Below are 24581 nucleotides of genomic sequence, written 5' to 3'. Positions count from 1 at the left end.
CAGTGACACCAAGGACACCAGTGATACTAGCAGCACCAGTGAGACCAGGGACAGCAGCGATACCAGTGATAGCAGTGACAGCAGTGACACTAGCAGCAACAGTGAGACCAGCAAAACCAGTGAGACCAGTGAGACCAGGGACACCAGGGACAGCAGTGACACACCAGTAACACCAGTGGCACCAGCGACACTAGCAGCACCAGTGAGTCCAGCAAAACCAGTGAGACCAGGGACAGCAGTGACTCAAGTGACTCAAGTGACACCAGTGAGACCAGCAGCACCAGTGGCGCCAGCGAGACCAGTGACTCTGTTCACCCCCTGCAGACCAGACCAGTATGAATCACCAGGACCAGTACGCACATGTGGAAACAGTCACATCGGAGCTCTCCGAGATGTACCAGTCACACCAGTAACACCACCAGCCTCCAGCACTAGCCCGTGTCCCAGCATGTGCACCAGTAACACCAGTAAGACCAGTGAGACCGGTAGTACCAGTGTCACCAGTGACACCAGTGAAACCAAGACCCCAGGGAGGTGGCAGGGTGGGCATAGGCCCTGGGCAGGGGGATCACAGAAGCCTGGTGGCCTCAGTGGGCTGGTGGCCACAACGGGCTGGTGGCTGCAGCAGATGTGTCCCTTCACAGGAGGGCCATGGGAGCTGTGGCTGTACTGGGGTGTCCCCAGTCTCATCTCCCTGTCTGTGGCCCCATTCCAGTAGCGGATGTTTTCCATCCCTCAGGAATTGGGGTTTGGAGCCGTCATGACCAAATAAGGGAATGGCCGAGCATGGTCCTCCGGGAGCTGGAGCCTGACCGGGACGGGACGGGAATGGAATGGGAATGGGGATAGGGATGGTATTGGGATGGGACTGAGATATGAATGTGAATGGGGATACGATGGGAATGGGATGGGATGGGATGGGATGGAGATGGGTTGTGATAGAATAGGATAGGAGAGGATAGGATAGGATAGGATAGGATAGGATAGGATAGGATGGAGATGGGATGTAACCTCCCTTCAGCCAGTCTGGCTGAGCATCCCACACCCCGGCCCTACCCGTGTGGCCACCGAAGCTGGGCTCGCTCACTGCCTGCAGCCCCACGTGCTGCTCTGGGACGAGCACAGCACCCACATCCCGGGGTGGGACCCTGTGTCCAGCACCTTCATCCCAGCACAGGTCCCTGCACAGCACACACACATCCCAGTGCTGGATCCTGGCACAACACCCACATCCCAGTGTGGGATTCTGGGGTCACATCCCAGCGCAGGACCCCGTGTCCAGCACCCACATCCTGGTTTGGGACCCTGCACAGCGCCCTCATCCCAGCGCGGGACCCTCACGCCGGTGCCGGCCCCCGCCCCTGCCCCGCTCCCGCGCCCTCCGCTCCCGGTGCCGCCCCCGCGCCCCGCCCGGTCCCTCCCGCGGGCGGCGGGGGCGGGTTCGGGCGGGCGCGGCGGCACCGGGAGCTGCGGGACGCGGGATGGCGGCCCCGGGGCTGGAGCGGCACCGGCTGGCGCTGCTGGCGGCACGGGAGGACGTGGGGAATCCCCGCGCCGGCACCGACTGGTGAGCGCCGGCACCGGGCCGGGAGCGGGCACCGGGAGCGGGCACCGGGGATGGGCACGGGGCACCGGAGGTGGACACGGGGCACTCGGAATTGGTACCGGGAGAGGGGAACGGGCACCGGAAACCGGGAACGGGAGCGGGCACAGGGATCGGGGAACGGGAGCGGGAGCGGGGAACGGGAGCGGGCACCGACACCGGGCATGGGCGCCAGGAGCAGGCACCGGGGGCGAGCACCGGGAGCAGGCACCAAGACGGGCGGGTCGGGCGGCGGATGGGGGCGGCCCGAGGCAGAACGAGCGCCAGAACCGGGCCGGAGTCCGGCGCGCAGCAGGGTCTCGGCGGGGCCATGGGGCCGGGGGTGCCGGGCCAGGGGCTGAGCTCTCCCCCCGGCCCCGCCGCGCTGAGAACCCGCCGCCCGGTCCCGCCCCCCCCGTCCCGCCCGGTCCCGCCGCCGCCGCCGGGCTGGGAACGGCGCCGCCGCCCGGGGCACAGCCCGGCACGGGGGGACCGGGCTGTTACTTCCCCACCCCCCGCAGCCGGTGTCCCCCAGACACCACCGCGCGGCGGGCGCCGGGACCGGGTGAACCGGCAGCGCCGGAGCCCGCCTGGCTCCCGCCGTGGGGACGCGTGCGGCCGGCGGGGCCCGCCATGGCCTGACGTGTCCTGGCGTGTTCTGCCCTGTCCTGTCCTGGCCTGCCGTGCCCTGCCGTGCTGTGCCCTGTCCTGCTGTGTTCAGCCCTGCCATGCCATGCCCCGTGTCGTTGTGTGCCCTGCTGCACTGTGCCGGGGCACATCCTCATGTGCCGTGCCACGTCCTGCTGTGCTATGTTCTGCCCTGCCCTGCCCTGCCCTTCCATACCTTGCCAGGCTGTGCCATGTCCTGCCGTGTTCTGCCCTGTCCCATGTCATTCCATGTCCATGCCCTGCCGTGCTGTGCCCTGCCGTGTTCTGCCCTGCCATGCCCAATGCCATTCCATGCCTTCCTGCGCCGCACACATGCTGCCGGTGCCGTGCCGCGTCCCACCACGGGCCACCCCATGCCCATGTAATCGGGGCCATGGGGAAACAAAGCAGCGGCAGGACGATGCCACCAGCACGGCCCGGGGGGGTCCCGGCCCGGGGGCTCCGAGGGGGTCGAGCCGCTGCTTCCCGCAGCCCCATTGTCCCAGGGCGGATGCCGCCGGCGGCACTTCCATGAATTCAGCCTGGCAGAGGCACGGGGGGAGGCACTGGGACACGGGGGGAGCAAGGGAGGGAACGGGACTGCCCTGGACCCGTCACCAGGGTGCGCCCCCCCGGACCCCTCCAACCCCCCAGGGCCGTCTTTGGCTACGAGAAGCACCATGACCTCAAGCTGCTGGACTCCGGAGGTAACGGGGGGCCCCGGGGTGCAGGGAGGTGCTGGGGGGGTCCCCTTTGTGTCCCCCCAGCCCTGACCCGCTCCCGCCGCAGCCGGGGGTCCGGATGAACTGGCCGGGAGGTTCTCGGCCGGCAGCGTCATGTACGGGCTGTGCCGCGTCCCGGATCCCAGCACCGGCGCCCCCCGCGTCGTGCTCATCAGCTGGGTGAGTGCGGGCCTGGGGGGGCTCTGAGCGCCCCCCGCTACCGGGCACCGGGGACGGGGACGTGGCCCCGGCGCCACCCTCAGCGCCCCGTCCCCGGTGCCAGGTCGGGGAGAAGGTGCCGGAAGCCCAACGGGAAGCGTGTGCCGGGCATCTGCCGGTCCTCAGGGGCTTCTTCCGGGTGAGCGGGGGGGCCCGGCCCCCACGGGCGATCCTGACACCCCCCCAGGCCCTGAGCCCTCCCGTATGATCCTGACTCCCCCATGGATCCTGATGCCCCCCTCTCATGTGTCCTGACCCCCTCTAATGATCCTGACCCCTCATGGATCCCGAGCCCCTCATGGGTCCTGATCCCCCTCAATGATCCTGACCCCTCCCATGGTTCCTGAGCACCCCCCCTCGATCCTGCCCCCCCGTGGATCCTGACCCTGACATGGATTCTAACAACCCCATATGGATCCTGACCCCCACCACAGGTCCTGAGCCCCCCTATGGATCCTGACACCCCTCCATGGATCCTGACATCCCCCTCCCATGGGTTCTGACCCCCCCCGTGGATGGATTCTGCCCCCCCCCATGGATGGATCCTGCCCCATGTCCCAGCCCCCGAGCCCCGCCTGGGTGCTGTGTCTGCATCCGGCCCCGCATCTGGATCCGGCCCCACATCTGGAGCATGCCAGGGAATGGCGTCAGGACCCGGGGGGGTGGGAAGGGAGGCGGGGGGGGGCCTGCGGGTGCTCACGGGGGTGACTCGGTCCCGTCCCGGTGCCAGGAGGCCAGCGCGGTGCTGAGCGCCCGCCGCCCCGAGGAGGTGACGCGGGAGGGGCTGAGCCGGGCGCTGGCACAAGTGAAGCCGCCCGAGGCGCCCGTCACCAGGAGGGTGCCCCCCCCGGACACCCAGGAGCTCGTGGTGAGGGGGGACCCTGGGGAGGGTGCTTCGGGGGGGGCTGTGCCCATAGGGTGCCATTTGGGAGCTCTTCGGGGGTCCACGATGAAAGGTCCCTGGGTTGGGGGTCCTGGGGGTTGAGTCCCTGGTGGGGATCATAGGGGGGTGCCTGGGTGGGGGGTCCTTCGGGGGGGGTACCTGTGTGCGGGTCCTGGGGTGCTGTGCCCATGGGGTGCCATGGGGTGCCCCTGGGTTTGGGGCCCTGGGGGGGGTGGTTCTGGGCTGGGGGTCCCTGAGCCCCGTCGCGGTGCCCACAGGGCACCAACTACCGCAAAACCAACCCAGCGCTGGAGCTGCGCCGGACGCAGCGGGATTCGTTCTGGGCACAGGCGGAGGTGAGGGGGGCACGGGAAGGGGGACCCCCAACATCCCCCCCGGCATCCCCGGACCGGCGGTCCCGGCTCTGACCGGGGGTCCCGGCGCAGCGGGAGGAGCAGCAGCGGCGGGAGGAGGAGCGGCGCCGGGCGCTGGAGGAGCAGCAGCGCTGGGAGCGGCTCCGGCGGCACCAGGAGCGCCGGGAAGCGGCGGAGCGGGAGCGGCGCTGCCAGGACAAGGAGCGGGAGATCCAGGAGCAGCGGTGAGGGGGGCCCCGAGCCCCGCCTGACCCCGGGACCGCGGCTCTGAGCGGGGACCACCCCATGGTGGGACCCGCAGCTCCCAACGCCCCAAACTGCCCCGGCCCCGCGGCCCCCTCCCGTGTGGCTCCGGGCATGGAGACCCGCGGCAGGACAGGGGGCTCTGCCCCGTGGCTGCTCCCCCCGGCCCCCTGTGTCCCACCATGTGTTCATGTCCCCGTGTCCCCCTTATCCTCCACATCCTCCGTACCCCTTCATGTCCGCCCATGTCCTCAAAATCCCCATATCCCCCCATGCCCCATGCTCCCCGTGCCCTCCCATGTCCCCCCATGTCCCTGCACCCACCGTATCTCCATGTCCTTACAGCCCCTGTGCCTCCCAATGTCTCCGTGTCCCACGTGTTCCCATATCCCACATACCACCCTATCCCTATGCCCCCTCCATGTCCCCCTTACCCCACATGTCCCCATATCCATTCTGTCCCCTCGTCCCGGCAGGAAGGCGCAGGCTCTGCTGGAGGCAGAAGAGCGGAGGAAGGAGAAGGAGCGATGGGTGAGTGGGGTGCCCGGCTGGGGGGGCCACAGCGGTGTCCATGGGGGTCCATGGGGGTCCATGTGTCCCATCCCTGCTCCGTCCCGCAGGAGCAGCAGCAGCGGGAGCACGAGGAGGCCATGCAGGACCGCGGCCGGAGCAGCGAGTCCATTGGGAAGGCAGCCGTGAGTCCTGCCGCATGGAACCCCCATGGACCCCGCCCCCCCGGACCCCCCCCGTCCCTCGCCGGTCCCAGCTGTGGTGCCCGCAGGAAGCCGCTGTCCTGGTGTCCCAACGCCCGCAGAACCCGCGGGATTTCTTCCGGCAACGGGAGCGCTCGGGATCCACGTCGGGCGCCCCGGGCCCCACCGGCCCCCCCCGGCCCGGTGAGTGGGTCTGGCGGGGTCAGTGCGCGGTGCCCGGTGCCGGTAGCTGGAGGGTCTGTGCCCGGTGCCAGTGCCCGGTGCCTGGTGCTGGTGTCTGGGGGGTCTGTACCCGGTGCTGGTGTCTGAGGCTCTGTACCTGGTACCGTTGCTCTAACCTGATGTGGGGGGCTCTGTACCTGGTGCGGGGGGGATGGGATTGTTGGTGCCAGTGCCCGGTTTGGAGGTGTCAGTATCCGGTGCCTGGTGCTGGTGTTTGTGGGGTCTGTACCCAGTGCCGGTGTCTGGGACTCTGTACCCAGTACCGTTGCTCTAACCTGGTGTGGGGGGATCTGTACCTGGAACCGGGGGGGGGGCCAGTACCCGGAGTCTGTGGGGTCTGTACCAGTAATCATTGCTCTCACCCAATGGGGGGGGGGTCTGTACCCGGTATCCAGGGGGTCTGTACCAGTGCCATCGCTCTGACCCGGTACTGGGTGTGGGGGGGCTCTGTACCCGGTGATGGGGGGGTCTGTACCAGTACCTGGGGGGCGTCTGTACCAGTACCGTTGCTCTCACCCGGTACTGAGTGGGGGGGCTCTGTACCGGATACCTGGGGGGGGGCAGTACCGGTATTGGGGGGTCTGTACCATTACCGGTCGGGGGGCAGTACCGGTACCGGTCGGGGGGCAGTACCGGTACCGGGGGGGCAGTACCGGTACCGTCGCTCTGACCCGCGCCAGGCGCCCGCCGCCCGTTCCTGCGGTACCAGCGCAGCCTGACCGAAACCGCCTTCATCTTCCGCCGCCCGGAGCCGCCGGCCCCTCCCGCAGCGCCCCAGCACCGGGAGCCTGGAGAGCGGCACCCGGCCCCTGCCGGCACCGCAGGCACCGGGAGCCCCCCAGGGACCCCCAAAAGCCACACGGGGACCCCCCCAAGTGCCACCCTTGGGACCCCCCGCAGCCCTGCCAGCGCAGGGTCCCCCCATGGTGCCAGCCCCGTAGGGACAGGGACCCCCCCAACTGCCACCCTTGGGACCCCCACAGTGGGGACAGGGACCCTTCCAAGTGCCACCAGAGGGACTCCCGCAAGTGCCACAATGGGGATCATCACCAACCTCATAGAGGGGGGGAACCCTCCAAGTGCCACCATAGGGACCCCCCCAAGCCCCATGGGGACAGGGATCCCCCGAAGTTCCACCACTGGGACCCCCATCAGCCCTATAGAGACAGGGACCCCTCAAAGTGCCTCCTTGGGAACCCCCCCCAGCCCAGCCAGGGCAGGGTCCCCCCATGCCACCAGCCCCATGGGGACAGGGACCCCCCCAACTGCCACATCTGGGACCCCCGCAGTGGGGACAGGGACCCTTCTGAGTGCCACCACTGGGACCCCCCCCAGCCTTATAGGGACAGGGACCCCCCCAAGTGCCACACTGGGGACCCTCACCAGCCCCATAGAGGGGGGGAACCCTCCAAGTGCCACCCCGGGGACCCCTCCCAGCCCTATGGGCGCAGCCGCAGGGTCCCCGCCCCTTCCCAGCCCGCCCCCGGCTGAGAGCCCCCCCCCCGATCCCTGCCCCCTCCCCAGCCCCCCAGCGTGGGGGTCTCCGGAGGGGCTGGAAGAGGGGGGTCTGAGCCCCAGGGGGGGATCCCCAGTGCCCGGCCCTCCCCCGTGCGGCCCCAGCTCCCCCCGCCTGCCACCGGGACCGCAGCCAGGTGGGTGCCAGGGACCCCTAGGTGTGGGGCTGGGGGGGGTCCCGGACCCCCGAGCCCTGCCCGGGCACTGGGGCGCTGCGGGGCCCAGCCTGTCCTTCCCCATAGGGCCTGTGGGGCAGGAGCCGCCCCGGCGAGACTCGGGGCACAACGGCATCGGGGGGCACGTGGGGGGGCTCTGGGCACCCCCCTGGGAGCGGGACCCTCCCCCGCCGGAGGTACGGCCATGGGGGGGTCACGGGAGGGTACGGGGGGCGATGTGGGTCAGGGGTGATGTGGGGCTGAGTGGCTGTGATGGGGCTGAAGGGTGGTTTTGGGGGTGGGTTCGGGACTGGGGTCTGGGCAGGGCACAACATGGGGGTGGTTTTGGGGTGCAGGAGGGGGATGGGGGGGGTCACGGGGACCCCTCAGGGCCCCCCCATCTTGCAGGGGGATGAGCTCAGCGACAGCAGCATCCGGCACAAGGACAAGCCAGGTACCCGCAAACCTCCTGTACCCCCAACCGGCTCCTGTATCCCACCCCCCCAACACCACCCCCTCTGCCCCCCATCAATCTCTCTGCCCCCTCCAGGCTTCGCTCTGCTCCTGACCCACCCGCAGCTCTTGGGGGGCTCCGGGGACCCCCCCGCGGACGAGGAGCTCTCCCCACACTCCGTGTAAGGGGGGTCCAGCACCCCCTGTGTGTGGGGACCCCCCCCCAGCACCTTCCATGCACACCGAGACCCCCCCAGCTTCGGGATGGAGCCGGACCCCCCTCCCCAGTGCTGCCAGTGGGGGGCGCGAACCCCCAGGTCAGCCCCAGCGGCTGTTAAATAGAGTTTAATGCTTCTTGATGAGGTGTCAGAATTGGGGTCCCGGGGGGGAGCCCCAAGGGTTGGGGGGGGCAGAGCTGTACCGTGTACACCGGGGGGCGCAGCACCCGCCATGTGGGGAACCCAGCACCCACCATGGGGGGGACCCCAACACCCACCCGGGGGGGCCAGCACCCACCCTGCAATGGGGGGGTCACCCTCAGCACCCACCCCGGGGGACCCCGGCACCCCCCGGCAGTTTGGGGACCCCCCTTCTTTAGAGCCCCCCCCCCACCTGGAGGGCTCCGGTTCCAGTTTCTGCCCCATCGCCCCCCGCTGCTGTGGGGCTCACACCCGGCTCTGGGCGGGGCTGGGTGTGGGGCGCAGGGGAGGGCTGAGCCGCGCGTCCAGCGAGAGGCTGCGGGGCCGCGTCCGAGGGGGGGGCCCGGGGCTGCCCCCGCGCCGGGGCTGGGGGGAGCTCGGGGGGGGTCCCTCGAAGAGCGAGAGCCAGGGGGGGGTCCCGGGCTCCAGCATCGCCGCCACCGCGTCCTCCGATGGGTCCAGGGCTAGGGGCAAGGCACCGGTCACTCCGAGCCCCGGCCCCGCGCAGCACCGGCCGCGGGGGGGCGCCATGGGGCGGCCCCAAGCAGGGACTGCTCCGTGGCTTTGGGGGGCGGGACGTGCCCCATGGCCAGGACGTGCCCTGGAGCCACAAGCAGAGCACATTCCCGTGTCCCCTGGTGTGTGGGGCCGGGCTGTACTCCACGGCCGTGCCCCATGGCCGGGCCCCCCTGGGGTGCTGTGAGGTCACCCCACAGCCCCTGCCCATCACCTGTAATGGGAGGGCAGTGCCCTGATCCCCCACAAGCCGGCCTTATCCTGCAGCATCAGGGGGCACTGAGAACTGAGGGCATGGGGAGATGATGTGGGGCACAGGGGGATGCAGGAGGTGGGCATAGGGATGGGCAGACCGTGAGGCAAGGCATGGAGCAGGTTATGGGGTAGGGTATGGGGCTGGTTATGGGGAAGGTTATGGGGCAGGGCATGGAGCAGGTTATGGGGCAGGGCATGGAGCAGGTTAGGGGGCATGTTATGGAGCAGGTTATGGGGCAGGACATGGGGCAGGCTGTGGGGCGCTGCCCTGCACTCACCCAGCTCATGGTAGAGGGAGCCCTGGCGCGGCAGCACCGCGGGCGCCCGGCGCGGCGGCGGCACCTCGATGCGCATCAGCCCCTCACAGCACTGCTGCCAGCAGCCTGCGCAACACAGCCCCGCGGGGCACGGCACGGGTGTCACTATGGGGTGTCACTGCGGTGGGGGTCACGTTGGGATGGGGTCTCAATGGGATGGGGATATCTCTGGGATCGGGCTCTACTGGGGCAGGGGTCCCAGTGGGCTGTGGTGGGGTCCCGCTCCCTCAGAGCTGCCGGCGGTCCCGCGCTCACTCATGTCATAGAAGTGCTGGCTGAAGGCCTCCATCCAGCGCTGCGCCTCGGCCGCGCTCTCAGCCACCAGCGTGTGGGTCACGTCCTCCCCTCCCAGCCGGTTGGTGATGGCCAAGGCGAGGGGCAGCCCCTGCGCCCCCCGCTCCAGCGCCCGCACGCGCGTCTCCTGCGGCACCGACTCAGGACAGGGACACCGGGACCAAAGGGACACCGGGGACCCCCAAAGGAACCCAGGGACGCCCAGACACCTCCAAGGAACCCCAAGACCCTAAAGGACCCTCAAGAAACCCCAAACACCCGAAGGAATCTCAAGGAACCCCAGGGACCCTCCATCCCCCTCAAAGACCCCCAAGCACCCCAAAAACCCCCAAGGAACCCCAGGGACCCCCAAGTCCTCCAGGGAACTTTAATATCCCCTGAGGCTCCCAAGGAAACCCAAAGGACCCCAAGGACCCCCAGGGACCCCCAAAAAGCCCCGAGGCCCCCAGGCCCTCCCCCGGCTCCCCGGGCCCGCCGGCCCGCACCTTGTTGACGGCGATGATGAGCTCGGGCTCGGCGCCGCGCTCGGGCTGCCCCGGCTGCTGGTGGCAGCGCAGCTCCGTGCCCTGCAGGACACAGAACAGGCGCCTCCCGCCCGGCTGCGCCGCGGCACCCGCGCCCTCAGCACAGGGGCACGGGGGGCACCGGGGTCCTCCCAGCGCTGCTGCACCCCACGGGGACCCCCGGGGCCCGTCCCCACCGCCCAGAGCCACCGGCACCAATCGAGCGGAGCCAGGCAGCGCCCGGCCCCGTCCTCCTCCGTGTCCCCATCCCCACCCCACGCCTGCTGCCATCCCCATCCCAAACCCATCTCCTTCCTGTCCCCATCATCAGTCTCATCCCTTTCCAGGTCCCCACCCCTGTCCCCATTCGTCCCCATCCCATTCTTGTCCCTGACGCCATCCCATCCCCAACTCCTATCGCCATCCATATCCCCACGTCTCCATTCCACGCGTCACCATCCCCAACCGTGCTCCCATCCCATCCCCACCTCATCCCTGTCCCCCCCCATCTCCATGCGTGCCCCCACGTCCCTATCCCACCCCATCCCAATCCATGTCCCCCCGCCGCTCCCGGCTCACCTCCAGCCGCAGGGTGCCGCTGCTCCCGGGCCGGGCCATGCACCGGGGCTGCGCCGTGAGGCGGCAGCAGACGCTGCCGTAGAGCGGGACCAGGCACGGGCTGTCCTCTGTGGGCCACGCGTTAGCGGAGGACGTGCACCGGGGACCGGCACCCACCGGGACCCAGCAACAGCCACGGCCGCTCGTCAGGACAGCGGCACCCACCGAGACAACCCCGGGACCCACCGGGACAACCGGACACTGAGACACTGACACCCAGAGGGACACGGACACTGGGAACCCCCCGTGACCCACCAGCACCCACTGACATCCTGCCGGCACCCACCGGGACCGCTCAGAACCCCCTGAGAGCCCCAACACGCGGTGCCATGTGGGTGCCAAATGGGTGCCATGTGGGTGCCATGCTATGCTGTGCTGTGCAGTGCTATGCTGTGCAGTGATGTGCAATGCTGTGGAGTGCTATGCAGTGCTGTGCAATGCCGTGCAGTGCTGTGCAGTGATGTGCTGCGCAGTGCTACGCAGTGCTGTGCAATGCTGTGCAGTGATATGCAGTGCTATGCAGTGCTGTGCAGTGATGTGCTGTGCAGTGCTGTGCCATGCTGTGCAGTGCTGAGCTATGCAGTGCTGTACAATGCCGTGCTGTGCAATGCTGTGCAACGCTGTACTGTGCAGTGTTATGCAGTGCTGAGCTATGCAGTGCGGTGCAATGATGTACAGTGCTATGCAGTGCTGTGCAACGCTGTGCAGTGCAGTGCTATGCAATGCTGTGCAACGCTGTACTGTGCAGTGCTATGCAGTGCTGAGCTATGCAGTGCGGTGCAATGATGTACAGTGCTATGCAGTGCAGTGCAGTGCAGTGCTGTGCCGCTCTGTCCCGCTCTGTCCCATGCCGCACACTCACCATTGGAGGCGATGCTGAGGTCGTGGGTGCGGAACCCGTCCTGCACCTCGGCCAGGGACAGCACCGCGTGAGCCAGGAGCTGGAACCGGGGCCCCCTGCGGGGGGCACACAGGGGTCACGGGGCGGTGCGGGGGGGCGCAGAGGCGGCACACAGGGGTCATTGGGCAGTGGGGGGGGGCACACAGGGGGGCACGGGGCCGGCCGGGGGGGGCGCACAGGGCTCAGGTACTCACGGGGCGCCGTGGGCCAGCAGCGGGGGGGCGCCCCCGTCCCCGTCCCCCCCCTCCATGTGGCTGCGCAGGCGGCGCCCGGCCGAGCGGCCCAGGGAGGTGCTGAGGCGCGTGGCCAGGCTGCGGGGGGGGCACCCGCCCAGCCCCGCCCCGTACAGCTCCAATCGCAGCTCGAAGTCAGGGCCCGCATCGGGGCTGCGGCAACAGCGACACAGGGACCCCAGTGACCCCCGGGGACACACAGAGACCCCCAGGACATCCCCAGGGACCCCCATCGCTGCCACATCAACCACGCAGGGACACCCCAGGTCACTCCATAGCCACAGCATGGGGGGCACTGGGGGGTCAGGGAACCCCCATGGGCAGGCAGGGAGGACTGAGCAGGGGAAAGGCAGCAGACCCCATGGGGGGGGATAAAGGGAAGGGACAGGGGAACACCATGTTGGGAAAGGGAACGGCAGGGGGCCTCCAGGAGGGGGCAGTGGATCCCATGGGGGGTGAAGGGACCCCTAAGGAGAAGACGGGGGGGGCAGAGGACCCCTGGGGGGGGAGATAAGGAGAGTGCAGGAGACCCACCAAAGGATCAGACAGGGGGGACTGGGGACTTCCATGGGGGGAAAGGAGAGGGGAGGGGACCCCCAAGGGGAGGTGGGGCAGAACAGGGCACCCCTGAGTGAGATAAAGGGGAGACCAGTCACCACATGGGTGGGCAGGGGGGGGCATAGAACCCTCGGGGAGAGGAAAGGGGAGGGCAGGGGCCCCCTAAGGGGATGCAGGGGGTGTTGGGGACCCTCAGGGCGGGACAGGGGGGGGCCTGGGGACTCCTTAAGGGGGAGCAGGGAGGTCAATGGGTGCAGGGTCCCCCCGTGCCCCCCCGCTCACAAGAGGACGGCGCCCTCGAAGCAGATGTCGGTGAGGGTCCGGTCCACCAGCACCAAGGGGGTGTCCTGGATCTCGGCCCCCAGCTGCAGGAGGCAGAACACGGCGCAGCGGTGCAGCTCTGGGGGGGCACTGGGGTCAGCGGGGGCCGGGGGGGGCCGCGCTGCTCCCCCGCCCCCCCACTCACCTCCCTTGTTCCCGAAGTATTCCGTGTCCTTCCACATCAGCGGGATGCGCAGGTCTGGGGGGGAATGGGGGTGCTGAGGGGGGCTCAGGCCCATGGGGGCCCTGCCTGACCCCCAGAGCCCCTGTGGCAGCAGGGGGGAGCAAGAGACACCTGGGGTGGGATAAAAGGGGGCAAGGGACCCCTAGGGACAGGCAGGGGACCCCCAGAAGGATGCAGGGGGAGGAATGGGGACCCTCAGAAGGAGGGATCAGGAGCTGGGTGCCCCTGTTTGGGGATGGGGCCCTGGTGGGATCCTCGCGTACCCGAGAGGCAGACGGTGCCGCGGCACGGGACGCGCTCATCTGAGGGGCTGGTGGCTGAGGGGCTGCGGGGGGAGCAGGAGCTGGGATGGGGTGTTCCTACCCCGGTGTGTGTCCCCATCCCGGATGTGTATCCCCATCCCAGTGTCCCCCATTCCCAATGTCCCTCCCTATTCCCCCTGTCCTTGTCCTCATCCTAGTGTCCCCATCCTTGTGTTCCCATCCCAGTGCTCCTCATATCCTGGTCCCCATATTCCTGTCCCTGCTATCCTGGTGTGTGTGTGTCCATATTCCATTTCCCCTGCTCATATCTTGGTCCCCTCCATATCCCATTGCCCCCGTTATTCCTGTCCCCCCCATCCCACTATGTATCCCTCCATTACGGTCCCCACATCTCAGTCTCTCTTGTATCCCATTTCCCCCATTATTCCTGTCCCACTCATCCCGGTGTGTGTGTCCCTATCCCACTCCCCCCTATATCTTGGTCCCCCCATCCTGGTCCCCCCATCCTGGTGTGGGTGCCCCCATCCCATTCCCTGCCACATCTCTATCCCAGCCCTCTGCCCCCACTCCTGCTGTCCCCATCCCGTTCCCACTCCCGCTGCCCCCACTCCCTATGTCCCCATCCCATCCCGTTCCCGCTGTCCCCATCCCATCCCGTTCCCGCTGCTCCCACTCCCGCTGCCCCATCCCGTTCCCTCTGCCATCCCGCGGGCCTCACGCGGGGCGCAGCTGCGCCTGTTTCCTGCGCTGGAGCTCGGCGCTGAGCGCCAGGACGCGGCTGGAGCTCAGCAGGAGGCTCTTGGCCGCGCCCAGCGCCTGCTCGGGCCGGCTGCAGGCGCCCAGGAGCCGCCGCGCCCCGTCCCGCAACCGCAGCTCCCGCTCCAGCCGCCGCCGCGACTCCGCGTCCTGAGGGACAGATCCAGAGAGACCGGGATAGAGCGGGACGGAGACGGGGACAGAGACCGGGAACGGCAGAGACCGGGATAGGGACCGGGAGAGAGACAGGAATGGAGCGGCACAGAGACCAAGAGAGACCGGTAACGGCAGAGAGATCGGGAGAGAGACAGGGATGGAGAGGGACGGACACCAATAGAGACCGGTAATGGCAGAGAGACCGGGATAGGGACCGGGAGAGAGACAGGGATGGAGCGGGACAGAGACCAGTAGAGACCAGCAACGGCAGAGAGACGGACAGAGACCAGGAGAGAGACCGATAGAGACCGCGAATGGGACAGAGACAGGGACCGCCCCATCCCGAAGCCGCAGCTCCGGTTCCAGCCGCTGCCGCGACTCCACATCCTGCGGGATAGAGACCGGGATAGGGACAGGGGCAGAAACAGGTACAGGAAGTGGGATAGAGACAGGGACAGAGACCGGCATAGAGACCGGGAGAGGGACAGGGATAGAGACCGGGATCAGAGACCAGTACCACCGCAACTGCGTCCTGCGGGACAGGAATAGAGACAGGGATGGGACAGAGACAGGGACAGAGGTGGGGATAGGACAGGGATCACTGCGCATCCATGTCCTGCAGGACATCGAGACAGAGACAGGGAGAGTGGGCACCGAGATGGGACAGGGAAGGGGACAAGGATGGCACCGGAATTGACACAGGACAGTGGAATGGGCACCAGGATGGGATACTGGGATGGATGGGAGACACTGGGATGGGGACAGCGGGTGCCCCATGGATGGGCCATGCACCCCACAGAGACACGATGGCCCCACTGATGTGCCGCATGCCTCACAGATACAGCCTATGCCCCCTATGCTGTCCCATGACAGTGGAGTCATCTCCCCAGAGACACCACGTATCCCCCGGGGGAACTATGCACCCCACGGCTGTGCTGCGAGCCCCATAGATGCATCCTGTGCCCCACAGAGGAACCACTTGCCCCACGGATACAGTGTGTACCCCACGAGGCAATCATGTGCCTCATGGATACCCACGTGCCCTACAGGCACATCACGCACCCCACAGGGGATCTGCACACCCCACAGATAACCCACAGATACCCCACGGATGTGCCATGCACCCCACAAGTACTCCATAGAGGAGCCATGTGCCCCACAAACACATCATGCACCCCACGGCGGAACAACACGCCCCACGGATACACCCTGTGCCCCATAGATGTGCCACGTGCCCCATAGATACACCCTGTGCCCCACAAGGACCCCCCACCCCACATATTTACCACGTGCCCCCAAACACCCCAATTCCCCCCTCACTTTCCCCAGCCCCACAACTCACTACCAGCACCAGCCTGAGCCCCTCTTGTCCTGCCTGCACCCCCTTTGCTGCCTGAGGCCCCATCTGTGCCTGCACCCCTCTTTGTGCTGCCTGAACCCCCTTGTCCTCCCTGCACCCCCTTTGTGCCCCCTGCACCCCCTTGTCCTCCCTACACCCGCCTTGTCCTGTCTGCACCCCCCTTTGCCCCATGCACCCCACTTTGGTCCTGCACCCCCCTTGTGCTCCCTGCACCCCCCCATAGAGTAACATCACCAATTGCTACCAATACCCCCCAATAGCTGTTTATGGGGGGGGGGGGAATCAGACCCCCCCCATCCCATGGGATGTGCTATGGGGGGATGCTCCCCATAGACAGTGGGGGAAAACCCATTCCATGGGACCCCCCAGGATCACCCTGGACCCCCGGACCCCGGGTTTCCCGGGGTCCGGGGGTCCAGGGTGATCCTGGGGGGTCCCGAAAGTGGGATGCGGGATAAAGGGGGGGGGGGGCAGGAAGTGATCCCGGAATTCCTACCTGGAGGCTCATGGCCATCTGCCGGATATAAAGCATGTTGAGGTCCTCCAGGATCTGCAGCTTCTCCCGCATCGGGAAGCGTCGCCCCCTCCCCTCTCCTTCCATCGGGATCCCCCCGTTTAGTTTTGGGGGGGATGGATCCCACATTCACCCCCCAATTCCCAAGGGATGATCCAGTGCTTGTTGGGAATGGGATTTGGGGAACCCCCCCCCACAAGGAGCTATAGGGAGAAAAAGGCTCTTTTGTCACCTCTGGAATGGGGACAGGCCCCCCCCCCCCCCCCCCCAAGCCGCCTCCTCCCGGGAACAACCGGGAACAACCGGGAACAACCGGGCACTGTGCGGGAAAGGGCAGCGGGGGCGGGGGGGGAGGATGGGAATGGGGGGGATAAGGGGGGGATGGAGGGGGATAAAGGGGGACGACGAAAAGGGGGGTACTGGAAGAGGGGACAAAGGGATGGGAATGGGGGGGATAAGGGGTGCTGGGGTCTGGATGGGTGCAGGGGGTGGGGACAGGAATGGGGGAGCAGGGATAGGAGAAGGGATGCAGGGATGGAGCTCAGGAGGAGACATGGGATTGGGTGCAGGGTTTGGGGTGGAGGGGACTGGATGGGTGCAGGGATGGGATAAGGGGTGCCTCGTTTAGGGTGCTTGGGATGGGGTGTGGAGGGGATAAGGGGTGCTGGGGTGCGGGTGCAGGGTCAGGATGGGTGCAGGGGATGGGGACAGGGATAGAAGATGGGGTACAGGAGACAAAGGGTGGTGCAGGGATAGGAGAAGGGGTACAGGGGTGGGAAAAGGGGTGCCGGGGATGGGGACAGGAGTTGGGTGCAGGAGATGGGATGGGGTGCAGGGAATAGGATAAAGGGTACTGAGGTTGGGGTGCAGGGTCAAGGTTTGGGTTGGGGTGCAGGGAGGGCATAATGGTGCTGGGATCAGGGTGCAGGGTCAGGAGAAGGGGTGCAGGAGTTGGGGTGCAGGTGACAACATGTACAGGGATAGGAGTTTGGGTGCAGGGTTTGGGGTGCAGGGATGGGATAAGGGGTGCTGGGATGGGGTGCAGGGTCAGGAGATGGGGTGCAGGAGCTGAGGTGCAGGGGACAGCATGGGTCCGGGCACAGGAGTTCTGGGCTTCAGGTGCGGGGGGGGATAAAGGGGTGGGGGTACCCGATCAGGACAGGGTGCAGGGGATGGGGACTGGGGTTGGGTGCAGGGTTTGGGGTGCAGGGGACTGGATGGGGTGCGGAGATGAGATAAGGGGTGCTGGGGTTGGGGTGAGGGGGACAATATGGGGTGTGGGGACAGGAAAAGGGATGCAGGGCAGTGGGACAAGGTTTAGGGTGCAGGGAAGGGGTAAAGGGTGCTGGGATCCTAGTGCAGGGTCAGGATGGGGTGCAGGGCTTCAGGTGCAAGGGGGGATAACGGGTGCTGTGTTGGGGTGAAGGGTCAGGAGGGGTGCAGGGGATAGGACGCAGGAGTTGGGGTGCAGAGAACAAGATGGGGTGTGGGGATGGGATTCGGTGCAGAAGTTGGGGTGCAGGGGACAAGGGTTGGGGTGCAGGGAGGGGATGAGGGGTGCCAGGATCAAGGTGCAGGGTTCAGGGGTTGGGATTCAGGGTTAGAATGGGGTGCTGGGCTGGGATGCATGGGGGATAAGGGGTGCTGGGCACAAGATGGAGTGCAGGGCCCGTGGTCCAGGGGGGATAAGGGGTGCAGGAGTTGGGGTGCAGGGTCTGAGGCGCGTGTGATGGGTGCAGGGCCTGGGATTGGGTGCAGAAGGTGGGGTGCAGGGGATGGGAAACAGGAGAAGGAGTGCGGGAGATGGGGGGCACAGTCAGGATGGGTGCCGGGGACAAGACAGGCTGCAGGGCATGGGACGGGGTGCAGGGTACAGGGGGAGAAGGGGGGCTGGGATTGGGGTGCAGGGACAGGAGAGGGTGCAGGGTTTGGGGGGCGGGGGGCATAAGGGGCGCTGGGGCTAGGGAATGGGGACAGGGCAGGGCGCTGGGTCGGGGTGCAGGGTTTGGGGCGCAGGAGATGAGGAGCAGGGGGCGGGACGAGGGGTGCGGGTTCGGGGTGCGGGCAGGGACAGGGGCTGCGGGGCTGAGCAAGGTTCGGGGTGCGGGAGGAGGGACGGGGACCGAATGAGGGGCGCAGGGACACGGGTGCAGCGATCGCGGTGCGGGTTCGGGCTCAGGACGGGCCGGGGGGGGGGGCCGGGACCGAGCCGGGGCCGGAGCACCGGGGGGTGCGTGGGGTTCCGGTCCGGACCCAAGTCCCGGTCCCGGTCCCGATCCAGGTCCCGTCGTGCCCCCCCCGCCGCCCCGGTGCTCGCAGCCCCCCCCCGCTCCCGGTACCTTCCGCCGCTCGCGCTCCAGCTCCGCCGCGCGCGCAAGAAGGCGGCGCGCGACCGCCTCCGGACCGCCCCCCCCCCCCCCGTCCCTCCCCTCCCGGCACCGGCCCCGCCCGCGGCACCGGGACAGGGGGAGAGCGGGACCCCCTCGGGGGCAGCGGGACCCACGCATGCACCGGGGGCGCCGTCAGCTCCGAGCGCTGCTCGTACCGGGGGCACCCGGAGCCCCAGAGAGCACAGGGCCCCCCCCAAGATGCGCCCACCCAACCCCCCACTACGCACCAGGACTCCCCCAAATGCGCTGTCGTTCCGTCCGTCCCCACCCCGTATGGACCGGGACCTCCCTCCCATATGCAGCTGGTACCGGGTGTACCGGGACCCCCCAAGTGCACCAGCCCCCCCCCCCCCCCCCCTTTTGAAGTTGGTACTGGGAGCACTGGAACCCCTCCCAGGTGCACCAGTGCCCCCCAAGTGCACCAGGACCCCTCCATTGCATACCAGGACCCCCCCCGTATGCATCAGGACCGCCCCAAATGCACTGCCTGCCCCCGCCGTGTGGACCGGGACCCCCCGTTCATGTGCAGTTGGTATCGGGTGAACCGGGACCCCCCCATGCACCGGGACCCCATCACCACCGTGTGCAGCTGGTACTGGGAGCACTGGACCCCCCCTCAATATGCACCACGACCCTCCGAGATACACTGGGACCCCCCTCGCCTCGGGCCGACCACATGCCCGGTGCACGAGGGTCTCGCTTCCCCGGCACATCCCGGTCCTGGACCCTCCCACCCCCCCCATCCCGGCCCCGGGCTCCTCCCGTGCCCCCCTTTTCCCCCCCACCCCCCTGTCCCGTCCCCGCCGCTCTGCCCTGGCTCGGTGCCGCTGCCGGGGGCGCAGGCGAGAACCGGGCGGTGCAGCGGGAAACACCGGCTGGGCCGGAGGCGGCCGGCGCGACGGGCAGGGCGAGCGCGGCCGGTGCCGGGGGGACGGCACAGGAGCAGCCGCCGGCGCCGGGGCGGGTGTCAGTGCGGTGCCGGTAGCGGTGCCGGTACCGTACCTGCGTGGTGTCGGTCACTGCCAGCCCGGTGCTCTCATTATGGCAGAGCATGGTGCTGGTGCCGGGGGTCCCACCGGATGATTCTTTGGCTCTGAGATCAGAGTGAATCGGGACACACCGGGATGCATCGGGAGCACTGGGGCTGGCACCGGGTGGCGCGGGCAGGACAATGGCCTGAGTTAGTGCGGGCGCAGCTGCGGCGACACAAGGGGGATTGTTGTGTGTCCATGTGTTCTGTGTCCATGTGTTGTGTGTCCATGTAGGGTGTATCCATGTGTTCTGTGTCCATGTGTTGTGTATCCATGTATGTTGTATCCATGTGTTCTGTGTCCATGTGTTGTTGTGTGTCCATGTGTTGTGTGTCCATGTGTTGTGTGTCCATGTGTTGTGCGTCCATGTGTTGTGTGTCCATGTATGGTGTATCCATGTGTTCTGTGTCCATGTGTTGTGTATCCATGTGTTGTGTGTCCATGTCTTGTTGTGTGCCCATGTGTTCTGTGTTGTGTGTGCATACGCGTGTGTGTTCACACAGGACGGGAGCCACACGTGTGTGTGTGTGTGTGAGCCCATGCTCAAGGAGCCGGCATTGAGCTGTTGCGGGGCTGTGCTCGTGCATGGTGTGTCCCGCGCGGGTGCGCGCACTGTGTGCACTGACAGCGCGCGCTTGCACACGCACACACACGCGCACACACACACGCACACACGCACGCGCACACACGCACACGCACACGCACACACGCACGCACACACGCACGCACACGCACACACGCGCACACACGCGCACACACGCACACGCACGCACACACACGCACACACGCACACGCACGCACACACACGCACACGCACGCACACGCACACGCACGCACACGCACGCGTCTCAATGGGAGCGCTGCCCGGGCCCTTTGTCCCTCGGATCCTGTTTCCGCCCGGGCAGAGCTCCCCGTGGCTCATTTGCCCACTTCAAAGATGGCGGCTCCAGCGCCTCCCCCGCACTGCACCTGTTCCATCTCCGGGCGGAAGTGGTCCTTCCGCAATCGGTTCCCCCAGGCGCGGGACAGCGGCAGCGGCAGCGGCGGATGAGCAAGGCCTGGCGGCGGGGCAGGATGGAGGCCGGCGGGCACGGTGAGGGCCGGGGCGCGCCGCGGGGGCCGCGTTCCGGTGGTGGCGGGTCCCGGGGCGGAGCTGACGCCTGTGCCCCCCGCAGGCGCCGGGGCGGAGGCCGAGGCGGGCGGCGGGCACGGCTCCCATAGGAAGAAGCACAAGAAGCACAAGAAGAAGCACAAGAAGAAGCACCACCATGAGGCGGCGGGGCCGAGCCCCCCCGCGCCGCCCCCCCCCAAGCCGCAGCTCAAGCTCAAGATCAAGCTGGGGGGGCAGATCCTGGGCACCAAGAGGTGAGGGGGGGCCCGGCCGGGCCCTGCTCCCGCCCCGCGGCCCGGCCCGGCCTCACTGCGTTCCCCCCCCGCAGCGTCCCCACGTTCACGGTGGTGCCCGAGGCGCCGCGCTCGCCCTCGCCGCTGATGGTGGTGGATGAGGACGAGGAGCCCGCGGAGGGGGTGCCCATCGAGCAGTACCGGGCCTGGCTGGGTGAGCCCGGGGGCAGCGGGGAGGGAACGGGGGGGGTTTGGCTGTGTTGGATGCGGGGAGGGTGCTGGGTGCCCCCTCACTGGTCCTGCTGCCCGTGGTGGCTTTGGGACCCGGGACGGGGTGACCCCCCCTGCCCAGTGACCCCCATCCCGGTGCAGATGAGGACAGCAACCTGGAGCCCTCGCCCCTGCCGGAGCTGGACCCCGAGAGCTGCTTCCCCGCGCGCGAGGAGGAGGAGGAGGAGGAGGAGCGCTGGCTCGATGCCCTGGAGAAGGGCGAGCTGGATGACAATGGGGAGCTCAAGAAGGAGGTGGACGAGTCCCTGCTGACGGCTCGGCAGGTACCGAGGGGCTCAGTGTTGCCGTGGGGCTGGTGGCACCAGCGCTGGGCCGGTCACTGGGGTGAGATGTGGAGCCCCAGAAGGGGTGTGGGGCCGGGCTGGGGCCGTGGCCTGGCAATGACAGTGCCCTCCTGCCCCGCAGAAAGCCCTCCTGCACAAGCAGCAGAGCCAGCCGCTGCTGGAGCTGCCCATGGGCTACAAGGCGAAGGAGCTGACGGAGGAGATGCTGGTGAAGCGGGAGGAGCGGGCGCGGAAGCGGCGCCTGCAGGCGGCCAAGAAGGCGGAGGAGAACAAGAACCAGACCATTGAGCGCCTCACCAAGACCAGCAAGGCCAAGGTGAAGACGCTGCGGGAGCGCCGGGCCCGGCCGGCACCGTGCCCCGTCGTGCACTACCGCAACGCCGCCGACTGCATCACCGTGTCCTTCCCGGCGGGGATGGCGCTGCCGCTGCTGCCAGTGCCGGCGCCGGCAGTACCACCAGTCCCGGTGCTCTGCAGCGTCGCCGGCTGCGGCAACGTGAAGCGGTATTCGTGCTCGCGCTCTGGGCGGCCGCTCTGCAGCCTTGCCTGCTACCGCCGCAACCTCCAGCTCATGGACGCCGCGGCTTAGCTCGGTGCTGCCGGCAATGGGGGCACCGGCGCCTCTGCCATGGACATGGGGGGCAATGGGGTGGGGGGTTGGGGGTGCCGGGGCGGGTCCCGCGGAGCTCATTAAAGGTTGTTCGTGAAGGAGCCGTGTGTGGATCCACCGGGATGGGGGCACGGATGGATCCCCCTCCTCACCGGGAGCGCTCTGGGGCACCCGGCTTTCCCTGGTATCCTTAACAGGGCAGCCCGCCCCCCCCAGCCGGAGCGCAGTGGTACAGCCCGACCCTCCCACCGGGAGCACAATGGGACAGCCCGGCCTCCCCCTGCTCGCGCGCATTGGTACCGCCCGCTCCGCTCTGCCCACACCCCGGGCGCGTTATGGTACAGCCCTTCCGGGCGGGGCACCCGCAAGGGCCCTGCGGCAGCTCCCATTGGCTGGGGTCCCGACAGGCAGAGATCGGCAGTGCTGATTGGTTGGCAGCTTCGCCAATCACGAGCGTGCGCCTCGCATTGGTAGGGTTCTCTCGAAGAAGCACCCCGAGGGCGGGTCCGTTGACGAGCCGCAGAGGCTGCGCTCCTATTGGCTGGCTCCGTCGTCAGTCACGGCCGAGGGGCGGGGCTCCGCACGCGATTGGTGGACGCTGCCGCCAATCCGGTCGGGGGGCGGGGCTCAGTCCCTTTGTCTCTGTTGTTGGGCGTGACTGCCGGGCAGACGGCTCCCGATTGGCGGAGGCAGGGCGGCGGCGGCGGCGGCGATTGGCTGAGGGCCGCGAGGCGGCGTCCGATTGGTCAGGGTGAGGCGGCTGCGGGCGGGTGCTCTGGCCCGGGCGCGATGGCGGCGGCGGAGGCTGCAGCCCGGGCGGCGGCGGCGGGCGCGATGGCGGCGGCGGGCGGGGGGCGGCGGCGGGCGGCGGGGACCGGGGCCGGGCCCGGGGGCGGGCTGTAGAGCGCCATGGAGCGGCCCGGCGGCGGCGCGGGGGGCTGGGCCGCGCTGCTGGGCCGGCAGCACCCGCAGGTACCGCGGGGCGCGGCGGGGGGCCGGGGCCGGCGGCGGGGCCCGCCGTGACCGCGCGTCTGTGCCCGCAGGCGCGGGAGCACTGCCCGGGCGTGAACAACCAGCCCTACGTGTGCGAGAGCGGGCACTGCTGCGGGGAGAGCGGCTGCTGCACCTACTACTACGAGCTGTGGTGTGAGTGGGGGCCCGGAGCGGGGCTGGGGGGCCCGGGGCCGGACTGACCCCGCTGCGCTCCGCAGGGTTCTGGTTGCTCTGGACCATCCTGATCCTGCTGAGCTGCTGCTGCGCCTACCGGCACCGCCGCGCCAAGCTGCGCCTGCAGCAGCAGCAGCGGCAGCGCGAGATCAACCTCATCGCCTACCACGGGGCCTGCAGCTACCCCGCCTCCATGATGGACCTCAGTGAGTGACGGGCACCGACCCCGTAGCCCCCCCCCCCTTGTTCCCTGCATCCCCCCCACAGCTCCCCAGGTCACCCCACCTTGTCCTCCTCAATTCCCTGCATCCCCTCCCATCCCTCCTGGTCCTCACCAGGCCCCCATTGTCCCCATCAGCTCCCTGTATCCCATCCTACATCATTCCCCAGCCCTCCACATCCCTCTATGTCGCCCCACATCCTCCCTGTATTCCCCCTGCACCCCCCCCACCCCTTCTCCTTCCCTAGCCCCTCACTTCTCTCCTGCATCCCCTCAGTACTCCACATTCTCTCCCCCCCATATTCCTCCCATCTCCCTGCCAGCCCCCTGCATCCACTCCACATCCTCCCTGAGCCCCCCCACCTTCCCCTCTTGCATCCCTCCCCTGTATCCCCCCTGTGTCCCCCCAGCGCTACCCCAGGGCCCCATTTCAGTTCCATCCCCTTCCAGGAGTAGTCCCAGCAGCACCCACACCCCAGGAGGGCCCTGCCCTGACCGGAGCCCCCCTCTTCCCCTGCGCAGGGCTCCTGGCCTCTTTCAAGCTGCCGGCCTACGAGGAGGTCGCGCACAGCCCCAGGTCCCCGCCGCCGCCGTACAGCCCGGTGCTGGCACCGCGCAGCAGCAGCCTCAGCTCTGAGCGCTGCAGCAGCTGCTCCTGCGGCTCGAGCTGTGCCACGTCCCCCAGCAGCACATCCCTTTCGGCGCCGGGCACGGATGCCACCAGCACCCCCAGCGACGACGCCGGCACCAGCAGCACCGGTACCGCGGGCAGCTGGGAGCCGCCGCAGCTCCACGGCCTCTTCTCCTCCACCATGGACTTGTGCGAGGCCGACACGCAGCCCTGCTCCGACATCGAGGAGGGTGAGGAGGAGGAAGGTGCCGCGCCGCGGGATGAGGGCACCGGCACCAGCGGCACCAGGGAGCACTTCCGGCACCGGCGCCTGACCGGGGACTCTGGCATTGAGGTGGGACGGTGCCAGGAGGAGGAGGAAGAGGGTGAAGGCTCCCGTCTGCTGGGCAAGGCCGGCCCCACCCCCTCGCCCCCCTGCAGTGATGGGCCCAGCTCCCCAGTGCTGCCTGTCTGAGCCCACCCTGGTGCTGCCCCACGGCTTTGCTGCTGCCCCATGGCTCCCCCCAGCACAGGGCAGCGTTCCCGGAGTCTGGACTCTCCTGTGGAGCCCCCGGGGGGGGCCCCTCACCCCATCAGCCCCCCCCCCACTGAGCCCGAACTGCTGCCCATGGTGGGGGGGGGGGCGGTCACATCCGTAGCATTGTGTCACCATTAAAGAGGTGTGGCAGCACCGTGGCTGTACCGGGAGCACTGGGGAGACATCACGGCTGCTTGTG

The 24581-nt window shown here is 68.4% G+C and overlaps 4 protein-coding genes across 4 annotated transcripts; 3 read left to right on the top strand and 1 right to left on the bottom strand.

Moving 5' to 3' along the window:
• Positions 1 to 1481: 1481 nt before the first annotated feature.
• Positions 1482 to 7915, top strand: LOC308228446 (drebrin-like; the record flags this gene model as incomplete). The annotated part of the gene is made up of 15 exons (XM_080631785.1): positions 1482 to 1567; positions 2885 to 2937; positions 3020 to 3132; positions 3236 to 3310; positions 3902 to 4039; positions 4333 to 4410; positions 4501 to 4652; positions 5148 to 5202; positions 5292 to 5366; positions 5453 to 5567; positions 6287 to 6521; positions 7131 to 7258; positions 7364 to 7473; positions 7685 to 7730; positions 7827 to 7915. The coding sequence occupies 15 exons, from the start codon at positions 1482 to 1484 to the stop codon at positions 7913 to 7915; spliced, it is 1548 nt and encodes a 515-aa protein (XP_080487911.1).
• Positions 7916 to 8394: 479 nt separating this feature from the next.
• On the bottom strand, positions 8395 to 15984 carry RTKN (rhotekin; the record flags this gene model as incomplete). Its single annotated transcript, XM_080631773.1, has 12 exons — positions 8395 to 8612; positions 9198 to 9302; positions 9492 to 9669; positions 10016 to 10150; positions 10613 to 10719; positions 11514 to 11608; positions 11747 to 11938; positions 12626 to 12743; positions 12810 to 12863; positions 13112 to 13173; positions 13830 to 14017; positions 15880 to 15984. The coding sequence occupies 12 exons, from the start codon at positions 15982 to 15984 to the stop codon at positions 8395 to 8397; spliced, it is 1557 nt and encodes a 518-aa protein (XP_080487899.1).
• Positions 15985 to 20302: 4318 nt separating this feature from the next.
• INO80B (INO80 complex subunit B) lies at positions 20303 to 21874 on the top strand. Its single transcript, XM_080636761.1, has 5 exons — positions 20303 to 20411; positions 20494 to 20683; positions 20758 to 20876; positions 21035 to 21216; positions 21359 to 21874. Exons 1-5 carry the CDS (start codon positions 20366 to 20368, stop codon positions 21824 to 21826), a joined length of 1005 nt encoding a protein of 334 aa, XP_080492887.1. The 5' UTR covers positions 20303 to 20365; the 3' UTR covers positions 21827 to 21874.
• An 833-nt stretch (positions 21875 to 22707) lies between these two features.
• Positions 22708 to 24531, top strand: WBP1 (WW domain binding protein 1). Its single transcript, XM_080628883.1, has 4 exons — positions 22708 to 22819; positions 22891 to 22993; positions 23059 to 23220; positions 23757 to 24531. Exons 1-4 carry the CDS (start codon positions 22757 to 22759, stop codon positions 24317 to 24319), a joined length of 891 nt encoding a protein of 296 aa, XP_080485009.1. The 5' UTR covers positions 22708 to 22756; the 3' UTR covers positions 24320 to 24531.
• The last annotated feature ends 50 nt before the right edge of the window (positions 24532 to 24581 follow it).

This window comes from Psittacula echo (genome assembly GCF_963264785.1).
Source record: "Psittacula echo genome assembly, chromosome: 1".
NCBI lineage: Eukaryota > Metazoa > Chordata > Aves > Psittaciformes > Psittacidae > Psittacula > Psittacula echo.
Note: the sequence above shows the minus strand (reverse complement) of the source record. Positions and strands in the feature narration are given on the sequence as shown.